This window comes from Chiloscyllium plagiosum, chromosome 38 (genome assembly GCF_004010195.1).
Source record: "Chiloscyllium plagiosum isolate BGI_BamShark_2017 chromosome 38, ASM401019v2, whole genome shotgun sequence".
In the NCBI taxonomy this organism is placed as follows: domain Eukaryota; kingdom Metazoa; phylum Chordata; class Chondrichthyes; order Orectolobiformes; family Hemiscylliidae; genus Chiloscyllium; species Chiloscyllium plagiosum.
In genome coordinates this window covers 26,656,565-26,675,120 of record NC_057747.1, presented here as the reverse complement: position 1 = coordinate 26,675,120, position 18,556 = coordinate 26,656,565, and the positions used below count along the sequence as shown (strand labels likewise).

At 37.4% G+C, this 18,556-nt stretch overlaps 2 protein-coding genes across 15 annotated transcripts in view; one reads left to right on the top strand and one right to left on the bottom strand.

Moving 5' to 3' along the window:
• LOC122541935 (core histone macro-H2A.2) overlaps positions 1-2,052 on the top strand; it is a 40,426-nt gene extending 38,374 nt beyond the window's left edge. For all 3 annotated transcript variants that reach the window (XM_043679189.1, XM_043679187.1, XM_043679188.1), the window contains one exon: positions 1,367-2,052. In XM_043679189.1, coding sequence (XP_043535124.1) covers positions 1,367-1,532 — 166 coding nt within the window. In that variant the 3' untranslated portion in view covers positions 1,533-2,052. The remainder of the gene's footprint in view (positions 1-1,366) is intronic.
• A 5,035-nt stretch (positions 2,053-7,087) lies between these two features.
• Positions 7,088-18,556, bottom strand: part of gbf1 (golgi brefeldin A resistant guanine nucleotide exchange factor 1) — a 289,880-nt gene continuing 278,411 nt past the window's right edge. For 10 of the 12 annotated variants that reach the window (XM_043679174.1, XM_043679179.1, XM_043679175.1 and 7 more), the window contains 8 exons: positions 18,057-18,259; positions 16,119-16,269; positions 14,702-14,832; positions 14,482-14,583; positions 13,367-13,480; positions 11,704-11,881; positions 9,188-9,340; positions 7,088-7,568 (listed from right to left, as the gene is read on the bottom strand). In XM_043679174.1, coding sequence (XP_043535109.1) covers positions 7,291-7,568; positions 9,188-9,340; positions 11,704-11,881; positions 13,367-13,480; positions 14,482-14,583; positions 14,702-14,832; positions 16,119-16,269; positions 18,057-18,259 — 1,310 coding nt within the window. In that variant the 3' untranslated portion in view covers positions 7,088-7,290. The remainder of the gene's footprint in view (positions 7,569-9,187; positions 9,341-11,703; positions 11,882-13,366; positions 13,481-14,481; positions 14,584-14,701; positions 14,833-16,118; positions 16,270-18,056; positions 18,260-18,556) is intronic. The other 2 variants (XM_043679176.1, XM_043679186.1) reach the window with 1 other exon arrangement.

The following is an 18,556-nucleotide window of genomic DNA, read 5'->3' as shown; positions in this document are numbered from 1 at the left end:
CACGGAGTTGGCCTCTAACCTTGATTCTGACAGTCCTTGGATGCATTACATAATGGCCATGAGTCTGCTAAACACTAAAGTAATACTGCACGCTTAACACTGTTCTAGTTGGAAATGGTTAAAGGTATTGGTCCCAGAGAGATTCAGGTGGAGCCTTGAACCAAATACAGAACTGGATTCCCACATGGGCTCTTGCTCATCTCTGAAGATAATTTGAGACAGCCAATATGATAGAAAACCTCCACTGTTAACATTTTCCATGGAGTTTGTGCACTGATGCAGCAGTAGTGCAAGTGGTTTAAATCATGTACTGCTTCTTTGACTGAAGACAAATTGTTCTAAAGAAGTGAACGTCATGGATGAAACTTGACGATGAGCAGTCAGACTGTTGTGTCATGGATAATTTTGCTGTATTATTGGTGCTTATTTCTCCTTTGGTCAATCTGAAGTTGCAATTGACAGGAAGGCACTGAAGAAAACTGCTTTTCTCACTCCGTACAAAAATTGTAACCTGGGTCAGACACTCAGGAGTCCTTTGTGGAAAATCAGAGAAACAAAATAGATACCCTGAATAATAACTAAGACATCAAGAAATTTATATTGTTCTAACTCAAACAACATTGCATTTGGGAACAACATTTTTGTTTGGTAGAACGAAAGGTTTTTCATGCAGCTGGGCATTTGTGGGGGGGGTCCATTAATTTAAACCTTTTAATAAGGTTAGTTACTTGCAAAACTCCCCCGAGCAAATGTTTTTGTTCACAGAAGCAATTGGGATACTTATTTTTCAGTGAATTGATAGCAAAATGCTCTTGTCCCTTGCATTTTATATTATTTTAGAGAACTTTGACACTGTCTCCTGATGACAATCCAAAACTGATACCACTTCCTTATTTAAAGATGCAGTGATCTCGAATACAAATTGCATGAGTAAAAAATTTATAACTGACCAAAATTCTTTTAAAATTCTCAAAAGTTCTCATCAGTCTTTGCCTAATCAGTACAGCAAAACTCTTAATTTTAAAAGTCCATAAATCTTCATTATGGTTCATGATAATACTGCCAAGTATTCGTAGTCTGACATGAATCCATGTTGTGTGCACTCAATATTATGTTTTCTAGAATGGGATGTCTCTAATTAATGTTGTAACTGGCCTATCCATTTAACAGTCTAGTGTTACCAATTTCAAATTGATAAATCAATAAGTAGGCTGTTATGTACAATCCTGGAGTTGTCAATCTGCAAAGCATTACACAGTTTTGCCTTTTGAGTCTTTGATACACATTCAGCATGTCTATTGCTGTAGTAATGTTGAAATGAAGTGTAATAAATGAAGTAATAGTTCATTTGCTTTCTTACCTTCAGAAATTGTTTCCCAAAGCATATCGCAGCACAGCTCATCCTCAAGGCCATCTCCAATTATTTTGTTAACACAACGTCATCATCGCTGAAGAACATATTTTTTGTCTTATTCGACAGTGAAAGCATTGGTATCTATGTGCAGGAAATGGCAAGACTTGACACAAAGTAATGTGTTTTTAATTTTTTTTTAAAATGGAAAGCTGGGGATTTTAACAGCTTTTTGTCTGATAATACAGATTTGTGTGCGCGTGTGTGGGTGTGTATGTTTAACAAGTAAATGAGAAGGTGCAAATTATGAGCTGTTATCAAGAACATATTCTGAAATTTGAAGTCTGAACTTTGATTACATTTTTTTATAGAACTCCTCCCAAGCAGGCAAAAGTTTGAAATTTACTTCAGTGGAGGGGGGGGGGGAGATCAGAAAACAACCTTGATACTGTGCATCTTTTTCTTTTTTTTGATGATTTTACAGATACTTAAAACTTTTCAAAAAAGGTTTGTGGAAGACTGTTTTATGATTCCATGTATGTGTTTTTTAAGTTTCCTTTTTGTTAAGCTAGTGCATTGGTTTTACATTCCAGTGTGTAAAGGAACAAATGAAGCAGCAGGTTGGCTGCATTGTCTCTCTGTATCTGTTTGCTGTAGTTTGATAGTGTGGCTTTTTAAAAAAAAATAAAAATGAAAAAAGATTTGTATTGGGGTTCTGATATTAGATAGGAAGGTAGTCTATTATAAGGAAATATGTAGCAAATCTGACATGACATTAAGTACTTTTTTTTGAAGTGGAAAATGGCACTTAAGCTGCACATAACTGCAGCTGATTTGTCCTTATGGATAAGTGTTATGCAGGATGCATCTATTTAACATTGTTTAGTGTAATCTTAATTTGACATTATGCTAAAGTGTGTTGACTTTCTCTTTTTAAAAAAAATTTAACTGTGCACTTGTGGTTTTTCTTAGTACAATTCTTGACTGTTACAGATTTTTTTAAAAAGACAATAGCACAAGATTTGAAGTTTTTTTTTGTCATTTCTAGTGAAGCAAACATTTCAGCCACATAGTTCAAAATTTAAGATTGGCACATTACAACAGCATTTTGTATTTGTGGGGACCAGACATTTTTACTATCAGAAAATGCAGGTAAAATGAACTGACATTTCCAGCATTGTAAAGAAAGCACCTTAACTACATCATAGTATGTACGATAAAAATAAATCTACTCTGGGAATATATGAGAGGAGTACAAGATTAGGCTTGGTGTTAAAGTATGCTAAAAGAATGAAGAAATGTTCAAATAGAAGTTTGGTTGTAAAGAATTTAACTTGCTGAAAAAAGATGTATTTCACTGTAACATTTTATCTAGGGTTCAATTCCCAAGTATACTAATTCAAGGGGAAAACCAACATTTAACATTACCACTCTGCTGTCCTGCAATATTTAAACGTTCAGCACCTTTACAGTTTAGATATCACCAGATAGTCATTGCGAACTACTTCCCCAGGTGGCAGCTGTATTAATGAGGTAATGTTGTCAGAACATGAATCAATAAATGTAGCTTAATGGCACACCCAATCTCAAACATGTTAGGTAATATTGGAATACAGTTTCTGACAATATCTCTAATCATTCTTGAGGTAGAGAACATGTGTAAAAGTAGAATGAGACTTTTTAAAGCCTACGTACACAACTAATATTCAGCAGGTTAAAAATCACCCTTTCCCATCAATTTGCTACTTCAGAATTTGTAGCAGTAAACAAACCAAAAATGGAAAAACTCAGATCTAGCAGCATCTGTGGAAAGAGAAACTTCTTTTTTTTTTTGAGTCTTTTTTTTAAATATAACACTTTGAACTGGAGGAGGCTGGAAAAGAGTGGGTTTTATGTTGTTGAGAGGGCAGGAGAAGCAATTGCTTTGTGATATCAAGACATGGCTGAAGCCATTGACTACTTACAAGGTTTGTGCCCCAGACAATATTTCAGCAACAGTGCTGAAGACCTGTTTCAAAAGAGCCAAACAATTGGCAACTAACTGGCATTGGAAAAATTGCCCAAGTATGTCCTGTGTACACAAATCAAGACAGATCTAACCAAGCAGCCTGCCTTTCCCTCAGTCTACGCTCAATCAGTAAAGTAAAATAAATGCTATAAAGCATCACTTGCTGAGCAATAATTTGCTCTCTGACAGTGTTGGGGTTCTGCCAAAGCTGCTGAACTCCAGGACTGAGGTACGTGTAACTGCCCTTGACACTAAGGCTGCATTTGACCTGTATGGCATGAAAAAGCCCAAACAAAACTAAAGTCACTGGAAATAGGAGAAAAACCTAGCACAAAAGAGAACACTTGGGATTGCTGAAGATCAGTCATCTCTGCCCCAAGACATCATTGCATAACTCCTCAGTGTTGTAGGTTGCTTCATCAATGACCTTTCTTCCATTGTAAAGCCAGCAGTGGAGATGTTGAGACTTGTCAGATATTGAAGCCCATGACTATGTAAATCTATCTGGATAATATTCTAACTTGGACTGACTGGCAGCAAGTAACATATGCACTGCACAAGTGCCCAGCAATGAACATCTCCAACAAGAGAATCTAACCATCATCCCACGATATTCAATGGTATCACCATTACTGAATTCCCCCATTAACAACATCTTAGGGATTACAATTGACTGGAAACTGAACTGGACCAGCTATTCAACTACTGGGGCTACAATATCTGCCTACAGCAAGTAACGTCTGATTGTCTGAAAGCCTATCCACCAGGAATATGATGGGATCCTCCCCACTTATCTAGATGGGTGCAGCTTCAGTAACAGAAAATGCTTGACACCATCCAGATCGCTTGATTGGCATCACATCCTCATTCACTCCTTCCATTTTCTTCACACAGTAGCAGCAGTGTACCATTTACAAAATGCATCGCAGAATTTCATCAAGGCTCTTTCGACAGCATCTTCCAAACCTGTTACCTTGACCATCTAAAAGGACGAGGGCAACAAATATATTGGAAGACCACCACCTGCAATTTCCTCTCCAAGCCACTCACCATCCTGGGAAATATATCACTGTCTGCGCTGTTGTTGGTTCACAATCTTGGAATTCTTACACACAATGTTATTAGGGAGGATCTATCAACTGGACTGTGGTGGTTCAAGGCAATTCATTACCACTATCTTGAGAGTAACATTCACATCGCTAAAAAAAATTGCCTTACAAACTTCTTTATTAATCATGTTGTCAGCCATGTCATTCCCTAAGAAATGGTCAATCACATGAAATGCACTGCACACCAATGTCTTGACTCCATTCCAGGTCTCAACAACCAATTGAAATAGGATTGCCAATGTCCGGCTCTGTATGCTGCCTTTCTTGATGAATGTCTCCTCCAATCATTTTTTATACAACTGTGTCTTGGTTAGAGACACATGCAATGGTTGAACAAGGCAGGTTAGATCAAAGGGATCATGGAGTCATAGCGATGTACAGCACAGAAACAGACCCTTTAGTCCAACCCGTCCTAACCTAATCTAGTCCCATTTGCCAGCATTTGACCCATATCCCTATAAACACTTCCTATTAGAGTTCCACTGAAGTATCACACTTTTGTGACCTAACCTCAGCATCATCATCAAGATGTGGCTGAAGCCTGGGACATAAGGTTTTCTTCTTTACATAATCCGTGTCAAAGTCCAAACTTGTATTTTTGAAGTACCTTCACCTGTCTATGCTATCATGATTGTGAATTTGAGAATTGTTTTTTCTGTCAAATATCTCTATTAGCTTAAGCTTTGTCCAATTGAACATAAACAGCATGTTGATGAATCTGGTCTTTTAATGGCCAGTCATCTGCATTAAACGGTTTCCTCTCAAAACATTTTGCACCATGAGTTGGCATATCAAAACTTAAGGGTCTCATCTGTGGCCCAGTACAGACAAATCTGTATCCATTCTTTTGTCAATGTTTAATCAGATGTTATTAAATCTTGGTCTTCAGTCACAGTACAAAACTGTTCCTCTAATACACCTTGTATATCATTCAATGTTGGCTTTGAAATCCGTAATACCTCATTTTCTTGCTTATTTCGAGATTAGTCCGAGAGTTAATTCTGACAATTTTCACTGACATAATTTAGGAACTTCATCTTCTAACAATAACGATGTGGTAGACCTGCATCTTAATCTGTGATGTCCTAATATCTTAAAATCTCCCATTATCTTAAATAATTGAACAGGAGTTACAGAATTCATCTACTTTACAATCTCATTAGCTAAGTTTGAACTTGTGTAGGTGTTGTTTTTATTAGTACTATTTTGTCATTTGAAGTTTAGGAATACAATGTGTATCAGTGATGTGATAAATTTTGTGTATTACCAAGCATAGCTGAACAGCTACCTTCAAATGAGGTTTGCACCAGTGAGTTTGGAATTTTTGTCCAAAAGATGAAGATAAGACTTTTACACAAATCGATATTCAGTATTGAAGTTTCAATGTTTCATTTGTCAGAGGTCACAACTCTGAGCCAAGCATTTACTAGTTAAATCAAACAACAAATCAAATAAATTTCCTTTATATTTGATATTTATTACTCTGTAAAAAGTACATTCAAATTTTAACCATTCTTTATTTATATACATTACCTTTATTATGTTTGTTCTTAACCAACCTTACAATACAGTGGAACAGATCATGAAAGTTTGCAGATACATAGAAGATCCTGCTGACATTTTCTAGACATTACCATTAAATTAAAATCAGACTGAAATGTACAAAATCTGGAACAAAGTAATATAACTACTTTTAAATATAGATTGTTGGTCTCAAATTACACAAGCTTTGGCCTTTCATGCCTAGAGTAAACAATGGTAGGTCATTTATGGCTAATCTTGGGTATCAGCATGGCAAAAGGTCTGGGGACAAGAATATAAAGCGGGACTCAACATACCCACTAGGATTTTATTAGTTTCATTGACTTTAAATATTATAAGTGGTACAAGTTAATCTTTACTGCAAAGTTCTGTTTACGTTGTTAATGTTTTAAAATTCTGAACCAGATCACATTTATTGAGAGTTAGAGTGCAGTGTAGAAAGTGTTGACTTTATAAATAAAGCTAGAACATTCAGTACAGGCCAAATGATTAATAATAGTGCTAATTGAAAGTTGGGAGAGGTGGTGAGACAAAAATGTAGACCATGCCTTGGAAAAGGAAGCAAGCTTCATTCCATGGTGCTAAGATGATCACTGAGTTTCACAAGTAGAAATAGTTTAGTAAAATAATTGTCCTCGCCACAGATTTCCATGAAAACTACCTTGTATTTTATTATAACTAAATTTTCTCTGCATTACCATTCTTTTATGTGGTACAACCTGACAGACTCCTGTTGTACAATTTAATTGGTTAACAGATCAGCCAAAGTGACAGAAGGGGCTGCAACAAAAAAGTCTTTTGAATTACATTTTAAAATATTGTGCTGCACTCAAAAAAGTATAATTAACAATGTTTAATGTCCATATTCTGATTTATAAGTTAAGTCAATGCTGTGATTGTGTGGGTTGGGTTGGCAGGGAAAGGTGGGGGAGAAAATCATAGCCAAGACAAATAATTTTTGTTTAGCAATTTGGTAACTGCTAACTGAAGCAGAATGAAAAAAATTGCAGTGTACCACAGATGTTCTCCAACACCCCATCTTTTAAGATGTTTAAGAATAATGTCGTTCCTGCAGCTGCAATGCTATTGACAAACGAAAAATATTAGGTTGATAAAAATCACTAGCTGGGTGTGTGGTTTTTGATTTCAAACAGAGGTGAACTGTAACAAAAAAATGGACAGAAAGAATTCGGTTATGAGAGTGCACTGACAAAACTGGGTAAGCAAAAAGCACAGACTATTCTCTGAAGCAAGTGTAAAAGAACTGATTCTTGCCCAGTCTAGTTTACCTCAGATGCAGTGGTGGTGGTAGCTGGTAAGGGGGTGGACAACAGTGGGACAGGAGATGTAGCTTCTATTAAAGCTGGATTAAGTATAATAGGCAAAGGCATGGATGGAACACCAACTTGCAGTGAAGTAGTAAGAGGCTGCAGAATTAATGGAGATTGGGGTAGTGACTGATTACTCTCTGGCCCAACATTCATCTTCACTGGTGTAGAGATTGGAGTTGTTAATGGCGTAAGGCTGGGAGTTCCTCCAACACGTATATTTTCAGTTTCTGAGACACAAATTAAATAAATCAAAATTAGACAGCAAATTTTAGAGATTCTCAAAAGGAACAAAGTCTTCAACTAAGAGTGATGAAAGTAATTCTTTAAAAATTGGTTTTCATAAGAGAATATTTTTGAAACTTACTACCCCTTAAAAAAAAGGAACATTTGCTTGTGGCACTCTTATGACACAATCCCTACTGCTGGATTTGAAGGCCCCATACTCTTTATACTCAAGAGATTCACTTGATACCTGTTGACTAAACCTAATATGATTCTTTTTTATTCTTGACTAGAACGTCAATATAATTATTTCCTAATCTTACCAGCCGTACCTTTTGCTCTAACAGGAACATGATGTCTCTGAACTCTTGTTATCACACTTTTGAAGGTCTCACATTTGTCAGTCATCCCTTTACCTGCAAACAGTCTACTCGAGTCAACTTTAGAAAGTTCTAATCTCATACCCTCTTGTCCTAGACTCTCCCACTTGGGGAAAACAACATCTCCACAACAAACAAAGTGCTGGAGAAACCCAGCATGTCTGGAAGCATCCATAGTAAGCAAAACAGAATTAACATTGAGTCCAGTGACCTTTTGTCACGAAATGTTTGCTGATGATTGCACAATGTTTGGCATCATTCATGACTCCTCAAATACTTTAAGTAGTCTATGTACAAAACGCAGCAGGATCTGGACAATTTCCAGGGTATGAGGTGATGACTGAAATGTAACATGCATGGCATATGTGCCAGGCAATGAGCACCAAACCATCACCCCTTGCTCCTTAAAGCATTATTATCACTGAATCCCCACCATCAACATTCTACCAATTATTAACAACATACTGAACTGGATTAAGCCATTTAAATACTGTAGCTGCAAGAAACTAGGAAACCTATCGCAATTAAGTCATTTCATGACTACCAAAGCCTGTGTACCACTTAGAAGGCAGGAGTGTGATTGGATATTCCTTACTTGCCTGTACGAGATGCAGTTCCAAAACACTCAAACCTTAAGACTATGCAGGACAAAACAGCCATTTGAATGGCACTAGATCCACAAACTTCCTCCAGGACCAATGCACAGTAGTAGCAGTGTGTACTTAATACAAGATTATCTGCAGACACGTACCATGATGTCTTAACACCTTCCAAATCCATGGCTACCACCATCTACAAGCACAAGGGAAGCAGGTACATGGGAACACCACCACTTGCAAGTTCCCCTCCCAAGTCACTCACCATCCTAATAAGAAAATATAGCACAATCCCTTTATTTTTGCCAAGTCAAAATCCTGGAACTCCCTAACAGCACTATGGGTACACTGGGGTCTGCAGCAGTTCAAGAAGGCAACTCACCAACACCTTCTCAAGGCCAAATAGGAATTGACAATAAATGGTGACCCAAGTCAGTGAAAACCACATCCCTGAATCAATAAAAGAAAATGGTAACCTGATGCTGTTATATCTAGATTCTAATTTAGAAGTATTTTTATCTAATCTACGAAAATAAAATTAAAAAACCACAGCATCCCTGCAAAACCTTTGATGATTATATAGACTTCTGGAAGATGTGACTAGCTTCAAGCATGATGGTATTATTGAACTGAATCTCTCCTACTCACCTTTGGCACTAGCCTCAGCAGGGTTTTCTGATGCGGTTATTTGACCGGGAGATAGATTTGCTTCCGAGCCTGGGAGGATAGACGTTTGTGCACTGCTAACCTGCTGCATTAGATTTGGAGATGATGGTTCAGCCGCTGGACCAAGGACAGGATCTGTGGAGTACATCAAGCATTCATAAAGTTTTTATTTATTTTTATTTTTGGCTCAATTTTGCAAAGGCATCTAATCAGGTTTCTTATACTATAGCAATCAATCTAAGATCAGCAGTTAGACCTATTTGCGACTCAGCAGAATAAATCAGTACAATCACATTGTTTAGAACATTAGTGTGGAAACAGGCCCTTCGGCCCAACAAGTCCACACCGACCCGCCAAAACGCATCCAGACCCATTCCCCTACATTTACCCCTGCACCTAACACTACAGGCAATTTAGCATGGCCAATTCACCTAATCTGCACATTTTTGGACTGTGGGAGGAAACCGGAGCACCCGGAGGAAACCCACGCAGACACGGGGAGAATGTGCAAACTCCACACAGTCAGTCGCCTGAGGCGGGAATTGAACCCGGGTCTCCGGCGCTGTGAGGCAGCAGTGCTAACCACGGTGCCATTTTGGGCATAAGGCCTTCATCACAAGGACATTCCTAATAAGGAGTTTGTGCAAAAGGTCTTTCAAGAATTAGGAGTTGTTTTAAATTTATCCGAGGACTTAATTTAAATTCACATCTCAAAGACACAGTACACCCTCAGTATTGCATTAGAGTACCATCCTAGTTCCTGTCCAAATTTTTGAGTAGAGCTTGATCTTCTGATTTAAGGGATGAAACTAACCACAACGAACATATTTTGACAAAATCAGCATTTCTTGAAGTTCAATTTAAGCTTTTATAAAATAACCTGGAGATCAAAGACCCGGGTTCAATTCCCGCCTCAGGCGACTGACTGTGTGGAGTTTGCACGTTCTCCCCATGTCTGCGTGGGTTTCCTCCGGGTGCTCCGGTTTCCTCCCACAGTCCAAGATGTGCAGGTTAGGTGAATTGGCCACGCTAAATTGCCCGTAATATTAGGTTAGGGGTATGGGTGGGTTGCGCTTTGGCGGGTCGGTGTGGACTTGTTGGGCCGAAGGGCCTGTTTCCACACTGTAATGTTCTAAACAATGTGATTGTACTGATTTATTCTGCTGAGTCGCAAATAGGTCTAACTGCTGATCTTAGATTGATTGCTATAGTATAAGAACATTTAGTAAACATAATCTGAAGTTCTATTGAAGTCAACTTTGATAACCCAAGTAATGCAAAATAATGTGACAATAACTAAATAGTTACAAATCAGATAAGGTCACTTTTTGTATCACCTATTGCATGAATGAATGTAATCATTTCATTTGGTCAAGTAGTATCACAGGTAGTTCTTTATTTAATTAAATACTGAAACCATTTCACAGGTGACATTGTGCAAGCATTCGTACAAATGGACTTTCAACAGGTGACTCATTAGAGAAGCTGCCCAAAAGCTTGAATATATATTTCAACAAATAGAAAATACAGAGATATTATGAAAATCCTCAGATGTTTTCACATTAAGCACAAATACAGCTTCTTTTAATATATTTCTGAACTATTGCTATCATTGTTCATTTCTGATCATATCCGCATTCTTTCAGATTGCAGGATATGTTTGGAAGTAAAACTGTTTGGGAAACAAGTTTTGTTTTTAAAAGAACTGCTCAGAAATGCCATAGTAACTACATGTCCTAAATAAACCACAAAATAATGCATCAGTGATAACTGTTTAAAAATGTGCTGAAATGGTATAATTATGAAATAATTCTGATTTTGGGGGCAAAACACGCTTGAGAAAGTTCAGGTGCAAATGACTGTCCATTTCTATCACTCCAGAGTCTTCTCAATGTTTTGGACCAATTAACATTGCTGCTCCCCAAGTAAAAATAAAAAATACAGATTCCTTCATTTTCACCAGTTCCAAGTAGGCTAGACAATGGATTTTTAGGAGTATATTTTTTATTATGATGTCAAGAACTTCATTTGTTTTCCAGTTCCTCGCAATGCATCCATCATATCAGAATGAGCATAATTAAAAATGAAAAACTGATGATTATATTTTCTTCTGCATAAATGATTTGATAGTTTCAGTACTTAAAGAAAATGGTGCTAGCTTTTAAACTCTGGAATATGCTAATAAGATGCTCAGGAAACTTTGACCTAAATTGATAATTTGGTTATGCCATTTCAGCACTTTTGTGACTGAATCATTAGATTTATTTCTAAAAGCAAGCTAATTAATATAAAATTGCCTTTGTCACTGCATGGTTTAGTACTCTGGTAATTTATTTTGATGAGCCATTTGGGAGTTTCGGCATCGCATTGAATACAGCATAATTCTCATCCTGCATTTTTGTACTATGTGATCTTTTCGTGCACAAGAACATTGAATTCAGACACCTTTGAACTTGATAACAAATCTCAGATTTAAGCATGCAGTGGAAGTATTTTACCTTGAATAACAGTTTGTTTAAAGAGTTCATCCTTCAGTTGAGGCAAGAAACAATCTATTCTCTCCCATGTAATCTCCCAAAGCTGAGAATAACCAGTCCTTGAATCTGCACAATGGAAAATACCAGCTGTATCCATAACCAGCAGCATGTTCTTCAATGATTCTGGAATGGCTTCCAACTGTGTCAGCATGGCACAGCAGGATGGAAGAAAACTGCACATTAGAATTTTTGATGGCATATTTTACAGTGGCAACTAGCATTTTGTTACAATCACTTAGCAGATATCGAAAAGACACTGCCAGAAATATACAAACTGCAGACTTTGATCCCTCAAATTCTAAATTTGTGCTGATACTTCCTTCTCATTGGTTAGAATTATTAAGGTTTACAGAAGATGCTTTGTTACTGAAGTTATGCAAAACTTCCCACTTCCCTTTCAATTTCAGTGGTCAAAAAGTTTTGGAAAACAAAATGTTCTTGGTATACTTGCCTCATTGGTAGATAAACACAATCAGAACACAAAAGTCTGTTAATATCAACATTTGATATTAACGCCAGCTGCTATGCAAACAAGAGGCTCACAAAGACAAGCTTACATACTTGTATACAAAATGCCTTCAAAATATTTTCTCACTGAATATCAACACTAAATGTACTTCTAAAAATAAATACATGAATTGTTTCAGACAACCAGCTTTCAAAGAGCATCTGTAATTTATCCCACTACTGACAAAAATATATCTTCGTAGCACCATTACATGAACTGCTGCTTTTAAGATACAAAAATTACAGAAACATGTCCTTTAGTGATTTCAAATGACCATTTTCACATTTTTCTGTATGTAATTAGCTATGCACATTCATGTTTCTATAATGCATTTTTTGGGGATCTCTGACATTCCCAGTTCACTTCATTGCTTTGGCATCCAACAAGTCACTGAAATTTACAAATGTCTGAAGTAAACTGGATAAATTAAGTTGCAAAGAGGGTCGATGTACTTAATAACATTTCCAATAATTTCTAAAATCCCTTTTAAAACTTAAAACTATTTAGTCTTAGTAATGAGACTTCAATCAAGGTCCAGCCAAAGCACAGTTGAATAAATGCTACATTCACAAGTATCAATGGTTTGGAGCACAACAAATGTAGAAGAATTAGAAGGAACTCTTTAAAATACAGTTTGCAATTATAATAATAAACTCCACCTATCTTTATCCAATCAAGGAAGATGTTTATCATATCAAATTTAAAGCCAATATTAAAACAACTTGTATTAATAGAAGTCCTTAAAGCAAAACTTCTGAGCTACTACACATTGGTATTTAATAAAATGTGACAATGAGCCATATAGGTGATTAGTAGAAATGATCACCTGAGAAACATGGTTAGAGAGAGATTTAGCAAACAAATTCCAGAGTTTGGGGTGACTGAAGGCATTGTCACCAATGGTGGATCAACTAGAATCAATACTTGAGGGGTCAAAACTGAAGGACCATAGATAGGGATAATAATAATTGAGATAAACTACAATGCAATTAAGAAAATAAAATTCTGAGAGACATGGAAAAAATTAGCAGCTCTTCAGGAAGAATTTTCTTCTTTAAGAATACTGCAAGCCTTTTGAAAATATGTTATGCATGTTTTGCCACAAGTTTTCCATACCAGTAAGTCACTGGATCCTGCATGCATGTACTTATCCATGAAATCCAGGATCGTTAACCAAAGTGCAGCAAACGTTGGCAGAGACAACAGTGGAGATAGGTGTTGGAGGAAAACCTTTATGTGGATAGAAAATAAATATTACTGCACAGAGTCAGTTGTTCTCAAAATACATTATGCAACACAAATGTGCTGGCCACCTCTACAAGCAAATCAGAATAATTGCTAGGCTCAGATAGTACCATTTTATACTTGGAGCTTATGAGAATGTTCCTTTCCACTTTTGATGAATAACAATTGACAACGAAGGATCTTACAGGCACATCACTGAACAGGTGATCTGATGTGCGAAAACAACCATTTTGGAGCTGCACAATTGGAAATAGATTTTGTGTCAGAAATTGACAAACTAGTTATTTATGGGAATGCTCTAATAAAGAGAAAGTACCCCATCATCTGTAGACCATGTAGCTATATTTCTCAATTTCAGAAATTATACTTATTGTTGCCAACTAATCAATACAAAATTATGATGTGATGGAAGATACAGAATAAGACTCAACATTCTATTGAGTTCATTTTTGGACGAAGATAAAAATCACAATAGATTCAATATCAAGTGTTTTTAAAACAAAATCTGATTAAATTGGCTGATGAGTGAAAATTAAAACTTTGCAGTGAAAGATGTTCGCTTCCTGCAGAGGCCAAAGCAGAGTTGAAAATGACAGGGTGGACTTCCCAGCCCAATTACATCCCATTTTCAGCTTTGTGTATTATCGTCTTCCTCCCCCACCTCCACATAGGAGACTCTGGTTGATTATAAAATGCAAACAGTTGGCTAATGAAAACTGCTCCAAAGCCATCAATGATGTACAAACCCAACATTACCCAGCAGTGTACATTGCTTTGTGTACTATGTAAATGTAAAAAACAATGAAATGTTTATTAATTATCTTACTGAATAACCTACACCCCATACAAAACATCCACTGGTTTCCGATTAGTGTAACAAAGTAATGTGGCAAACACACACCAATGTACAATATCTGAGCAATTACCAGCATTATTTCCTGTAGTATGTTCAATTAAAAGCTTTCACTCAAGGGTGACAAACTCACTTTGCAAAGCAGAGTCGAAGCTCTCATTCTGGTCTCTTCCATTCCTCCAACATCAGCTGGGCTGATATTTTCTAACAGTTTAGTCAATAGTGGGAATAACACCTATGCAAACAAATCACAGAACTTAAAGTAGATTTGTAAAAGCTGCAGGGTTTTCAATTTAAAATTTAAAAAGAATTAATATTTTCAACTTGACGAAACGTGGGTGCTTGATTAGTACCTTGTTAAAGCAAGATTCCCATTCCAAAGCATCCAGTGTTTGTAGGTCGTGTACTAACAGTGCTCTCTGTAGGTAAGTAAGTGCTTGCATTCTGACTTGACGTCTGGCATCACAGCAAAGCCAAGCAATGCCTGAAGAGACAGATACTGAAGAGTAAGAGTCAAATAACTCTGGATAGGTTATAATATATACTCTGCCACAGCTACTTAGTACAACAGTTTAACATGTTTGTGCATCTCAATTTTCTGTCTTAATAAACTATACGAATCTCCAAGGAAATTGTAGGGTCATCTTCCATTATAGCCAATTACCTTTCTTACCATAAACTTGGAAATGCAAAGACCCACTTGAATCAAAAAGTGCATCAATGAAGGATAAGAAACGCACAAAAAGGCAGAAGTATATTTTGTCAGGAAAGGATTATTCAAGAAAATGATGCACAGCCAACAAGAGCCCAAGAAGGTGAGGTCACTGGACCTGAAACATTAACTCTGCTTTCTCTCCTCAGATGATTCCAGATCTGGTAGGTTTTTCCAAAAATTTCTGTTTTTGTTCTACAAAAGAAGATTCTGTTTCTTGATATCTCTCCCATCCTAAACTCATTGAGGTGGAAAAGTATTCTGGCATGACTCCACTTATTCTTTCAAGAATGAGAATCAAGGGGAACTGCTGTATCCATTTGTCCAACATCTCAAGGCAAGTTAGTGCTGACCATCAGGCACCATATCCCATGAATGCATACTTGAAACTTAATGAATTTTAGCTTTATTTGGAAATTTACTATTCCAGTTACACCTTGCAGTTTGGCAACATAAAGCAGCTTTGGCTTCACAGTAATGTTAATGTAATTTTGTCAAGCAACCCAAATCTAGCTGAAGTAATGCTGGGAGAGCAGCAACTTTAGACAATTGTAGCCTTGAAGTGCAACTCATATGCAGTTAGAAACAAGAAAATTCATATGCCAATTGTGTCTGACATACATATTTAAAAATGTACTGAATATGTTTGGAAAAAAGGTAAGCAATCCTTCCCTGTAAAATCAGTAGCCAATGCACAGAGTCTTCATTTAACGCTCTCTGACTGCTCCCACACCTTATTGTGAACTCTTTAGTCCCTGCTTACTCAGGAGCTGTGTTTCCCACATATTGTGCACAGCAGAGAGGGACGAATTATTCAGGGATTACAAGATCAAATTTTCCAATCCTAGAATCCTTATATGCTTGGGTAATGACTGGAAAATTAGATGATTGCTTTACAAGGCTCACATATAATTATGTCTTGTTTAGAAAAGTCTTTATTAATTGAAATAGGCATAATACTGGTCAATTTCATCTGAGCTCTTGGAAAGTAGAAGGTGCTCCCATTAAGAAAACATGTGAACAATCAATTGCTCTATGCTCCTGCAGCTCTGACTTACCTTGCAACAGTGGACACCAGCAATTAGACCATAAGGTTTTGGCATCAGCTTCAATTTTCCTTCCTGCTGACTCCAAGTGGCGCTGTTCCTCAGCCCATGAGCTATAAATACTGGCAGCCCTAGTGTGGAGTGTATGCATCAAATCCAGAAGCTGAAAGAGAAGGAAACGCACACAAATAATTGTGATAGATAGAATTACCTACAAGCGAGTACTGATGGATAGAAATGCAATGTTTTTGTTTAAATCTACAGGAAGATAAGGTGGACATTTAATCTCTTGAATCTCTTGCCATTGAATGAAATCATGGTTAATCTGTATAAGAATCTCATTTACTGCCCTTGGATCCATGACTTGTAATATCCTGATCTAACAAAAATCTCAAAAACCTTTAAATGATCCTCATCCTCAATGGCTTTTTAAGATCAGTTTATGTGAAGAAGTGATTTCTGACATCACTGCTCAATGAGCTAGCTCTAATTTGAAGGCCACACCTCTGTGTACTGGACTCCAGGAGAAATAGTAGCTCTCTATCTACTCTAATCCTTTTAGTCACCTTATGCACTCAATTAAATCATGTCCTAATCTTCTATAGGTGAGGGAATACAAACCTCATCCATGCCACCATCCTCATAATTCAACCTTTTTAGTCACAATCTCATTCTGGTAACTGCACTGTACCCCTTCTCTGATCATTTGTGCTTTCCTGAGCTGCAATGCCTACAACTGAACAATTTTAATACCCTGCTGTAGTAAAAATAACAAACTCATTTACATGCAGAACACTACTTGATTGAATCACGTCACTTCAGTAATAATGATACAGTACAATCTAAAATAAACAGGAGGAAGTGAAGACTGCAGATGCTGGAGATCAGATTCAAAAAGTGTGTGGTGCTGGAAAAGCACAGCAGGTCAGGCTGCATCAGACGAACAGGACAGTTGATGTTTTGAGCATAAGCTCTTCATCAGGAATGAGGGGGTGGCCCAAGGAGGCTGAGAGATGAATGGGAGGGGAGAAGTGGGATTGGGGGAGGTAGCTGGCAGCGATAGGTAGGTGAGGGTGATAAGTCAGAGAGAAGGGTGGAGTGGATAGTTGGGAAGGAAGATGGACAGCTAGGACAGTTCAAGAAGGCAATGGAGAGTTGGAAGGCTGGATCTGGGATAAGGTGGGGAAGGGGAAAATGGGAAAACTGGTAAAATCTATAATGATCCCGTGTGGATGGAGGGTCCCAAGGTGGAAGATGTGGTGTTCCTCCTCCAGGTGTTGGGTGGCTACAGTTTGAGGATGGAGGAGGCCCAGGACCTGCATGTCCTTGGCAGATTAGGAGGGGGAGTTGAAGTGTTGAGCCACAGAGTGGTGTGGCTGTTTAGTGCGTCTGCCCCGGAGATGTTCTCTGAAATGTTTCACAAGTTGGCGTCCTGTCTCCCCAACGTAAAGGAGACCACATCGAGAGCAGCATCATCTACTGTGACCATTGCTCATCTGCAGGAGAGCTTGGGTATACAGCTCTCCGACACTGAAAATAATCAAAAGACAGCTTCAACAGGCTTCTCAACTTAAATAAAACCTGAACTTATTTATTCATCCACCTGAAGCACATGCAGTTTTTAAATTCTGAAAACGTAGCTAAGAGGAAGGGGATCAACAAACTTACAATAATAAGATGCCCAAGAATGATTGGTTATTACTACCATTTGGTGATACGTTCAGATAATCAGAAGAGATAACCTGCATAACATATTCCAAGGTAGGGAGGAGACTGGGACAATTAACAGGAAGAATGAGGACAGAATAATCTGATCATTTAATGGACAAAATGACAGAAGTTTTGGAGCAAAAGAGGAGGGTGAGTGGAATAAAGCCAAAAATCAGATTCTAAGCTGATACTAGATAGCTTGAACCAAGCACAGGAATGGGAAAGATCTGCTATACTTACATCCTGACTAACCTGTAATGACACAGTGTGGTAACTTGCTGGTACACTGTCATCCTCATCATCGTCACTATGTGATCGCAATGGGCGATGGTTAAAAGTCTTTGAGCGTTTCATGGAACTCTCCTTCTCCTTTTGTTTCTTCTTCAAACGGTTGGATTTGTCAAACTTGTATGTTTTAGATTTTCTTTCATGTGTTTTATAGCCTGCAATAAGGCAACACAAATTTTAGAAACAGTGCTATTTAGAAATAAGAAAAACTAGAACATAAAATCGTTTGGGATTGAGCAAAGAACCTTCGAATGAAAAAGTAATTGGAGAGGGATAACACAAACTTTGAGAGACTGCTCATTCTCTTGATACAACTATAAGATTGCTATCTTGATTTATTTAAAATAAACTTGGTATATTTAAAAATGCAAAGGGTCTCTGAGCACAATATTTTCATTTATATTCCAAACATTGTTAAATCTAAGCCACCTCATTCAGGACGTAGTTCTAAT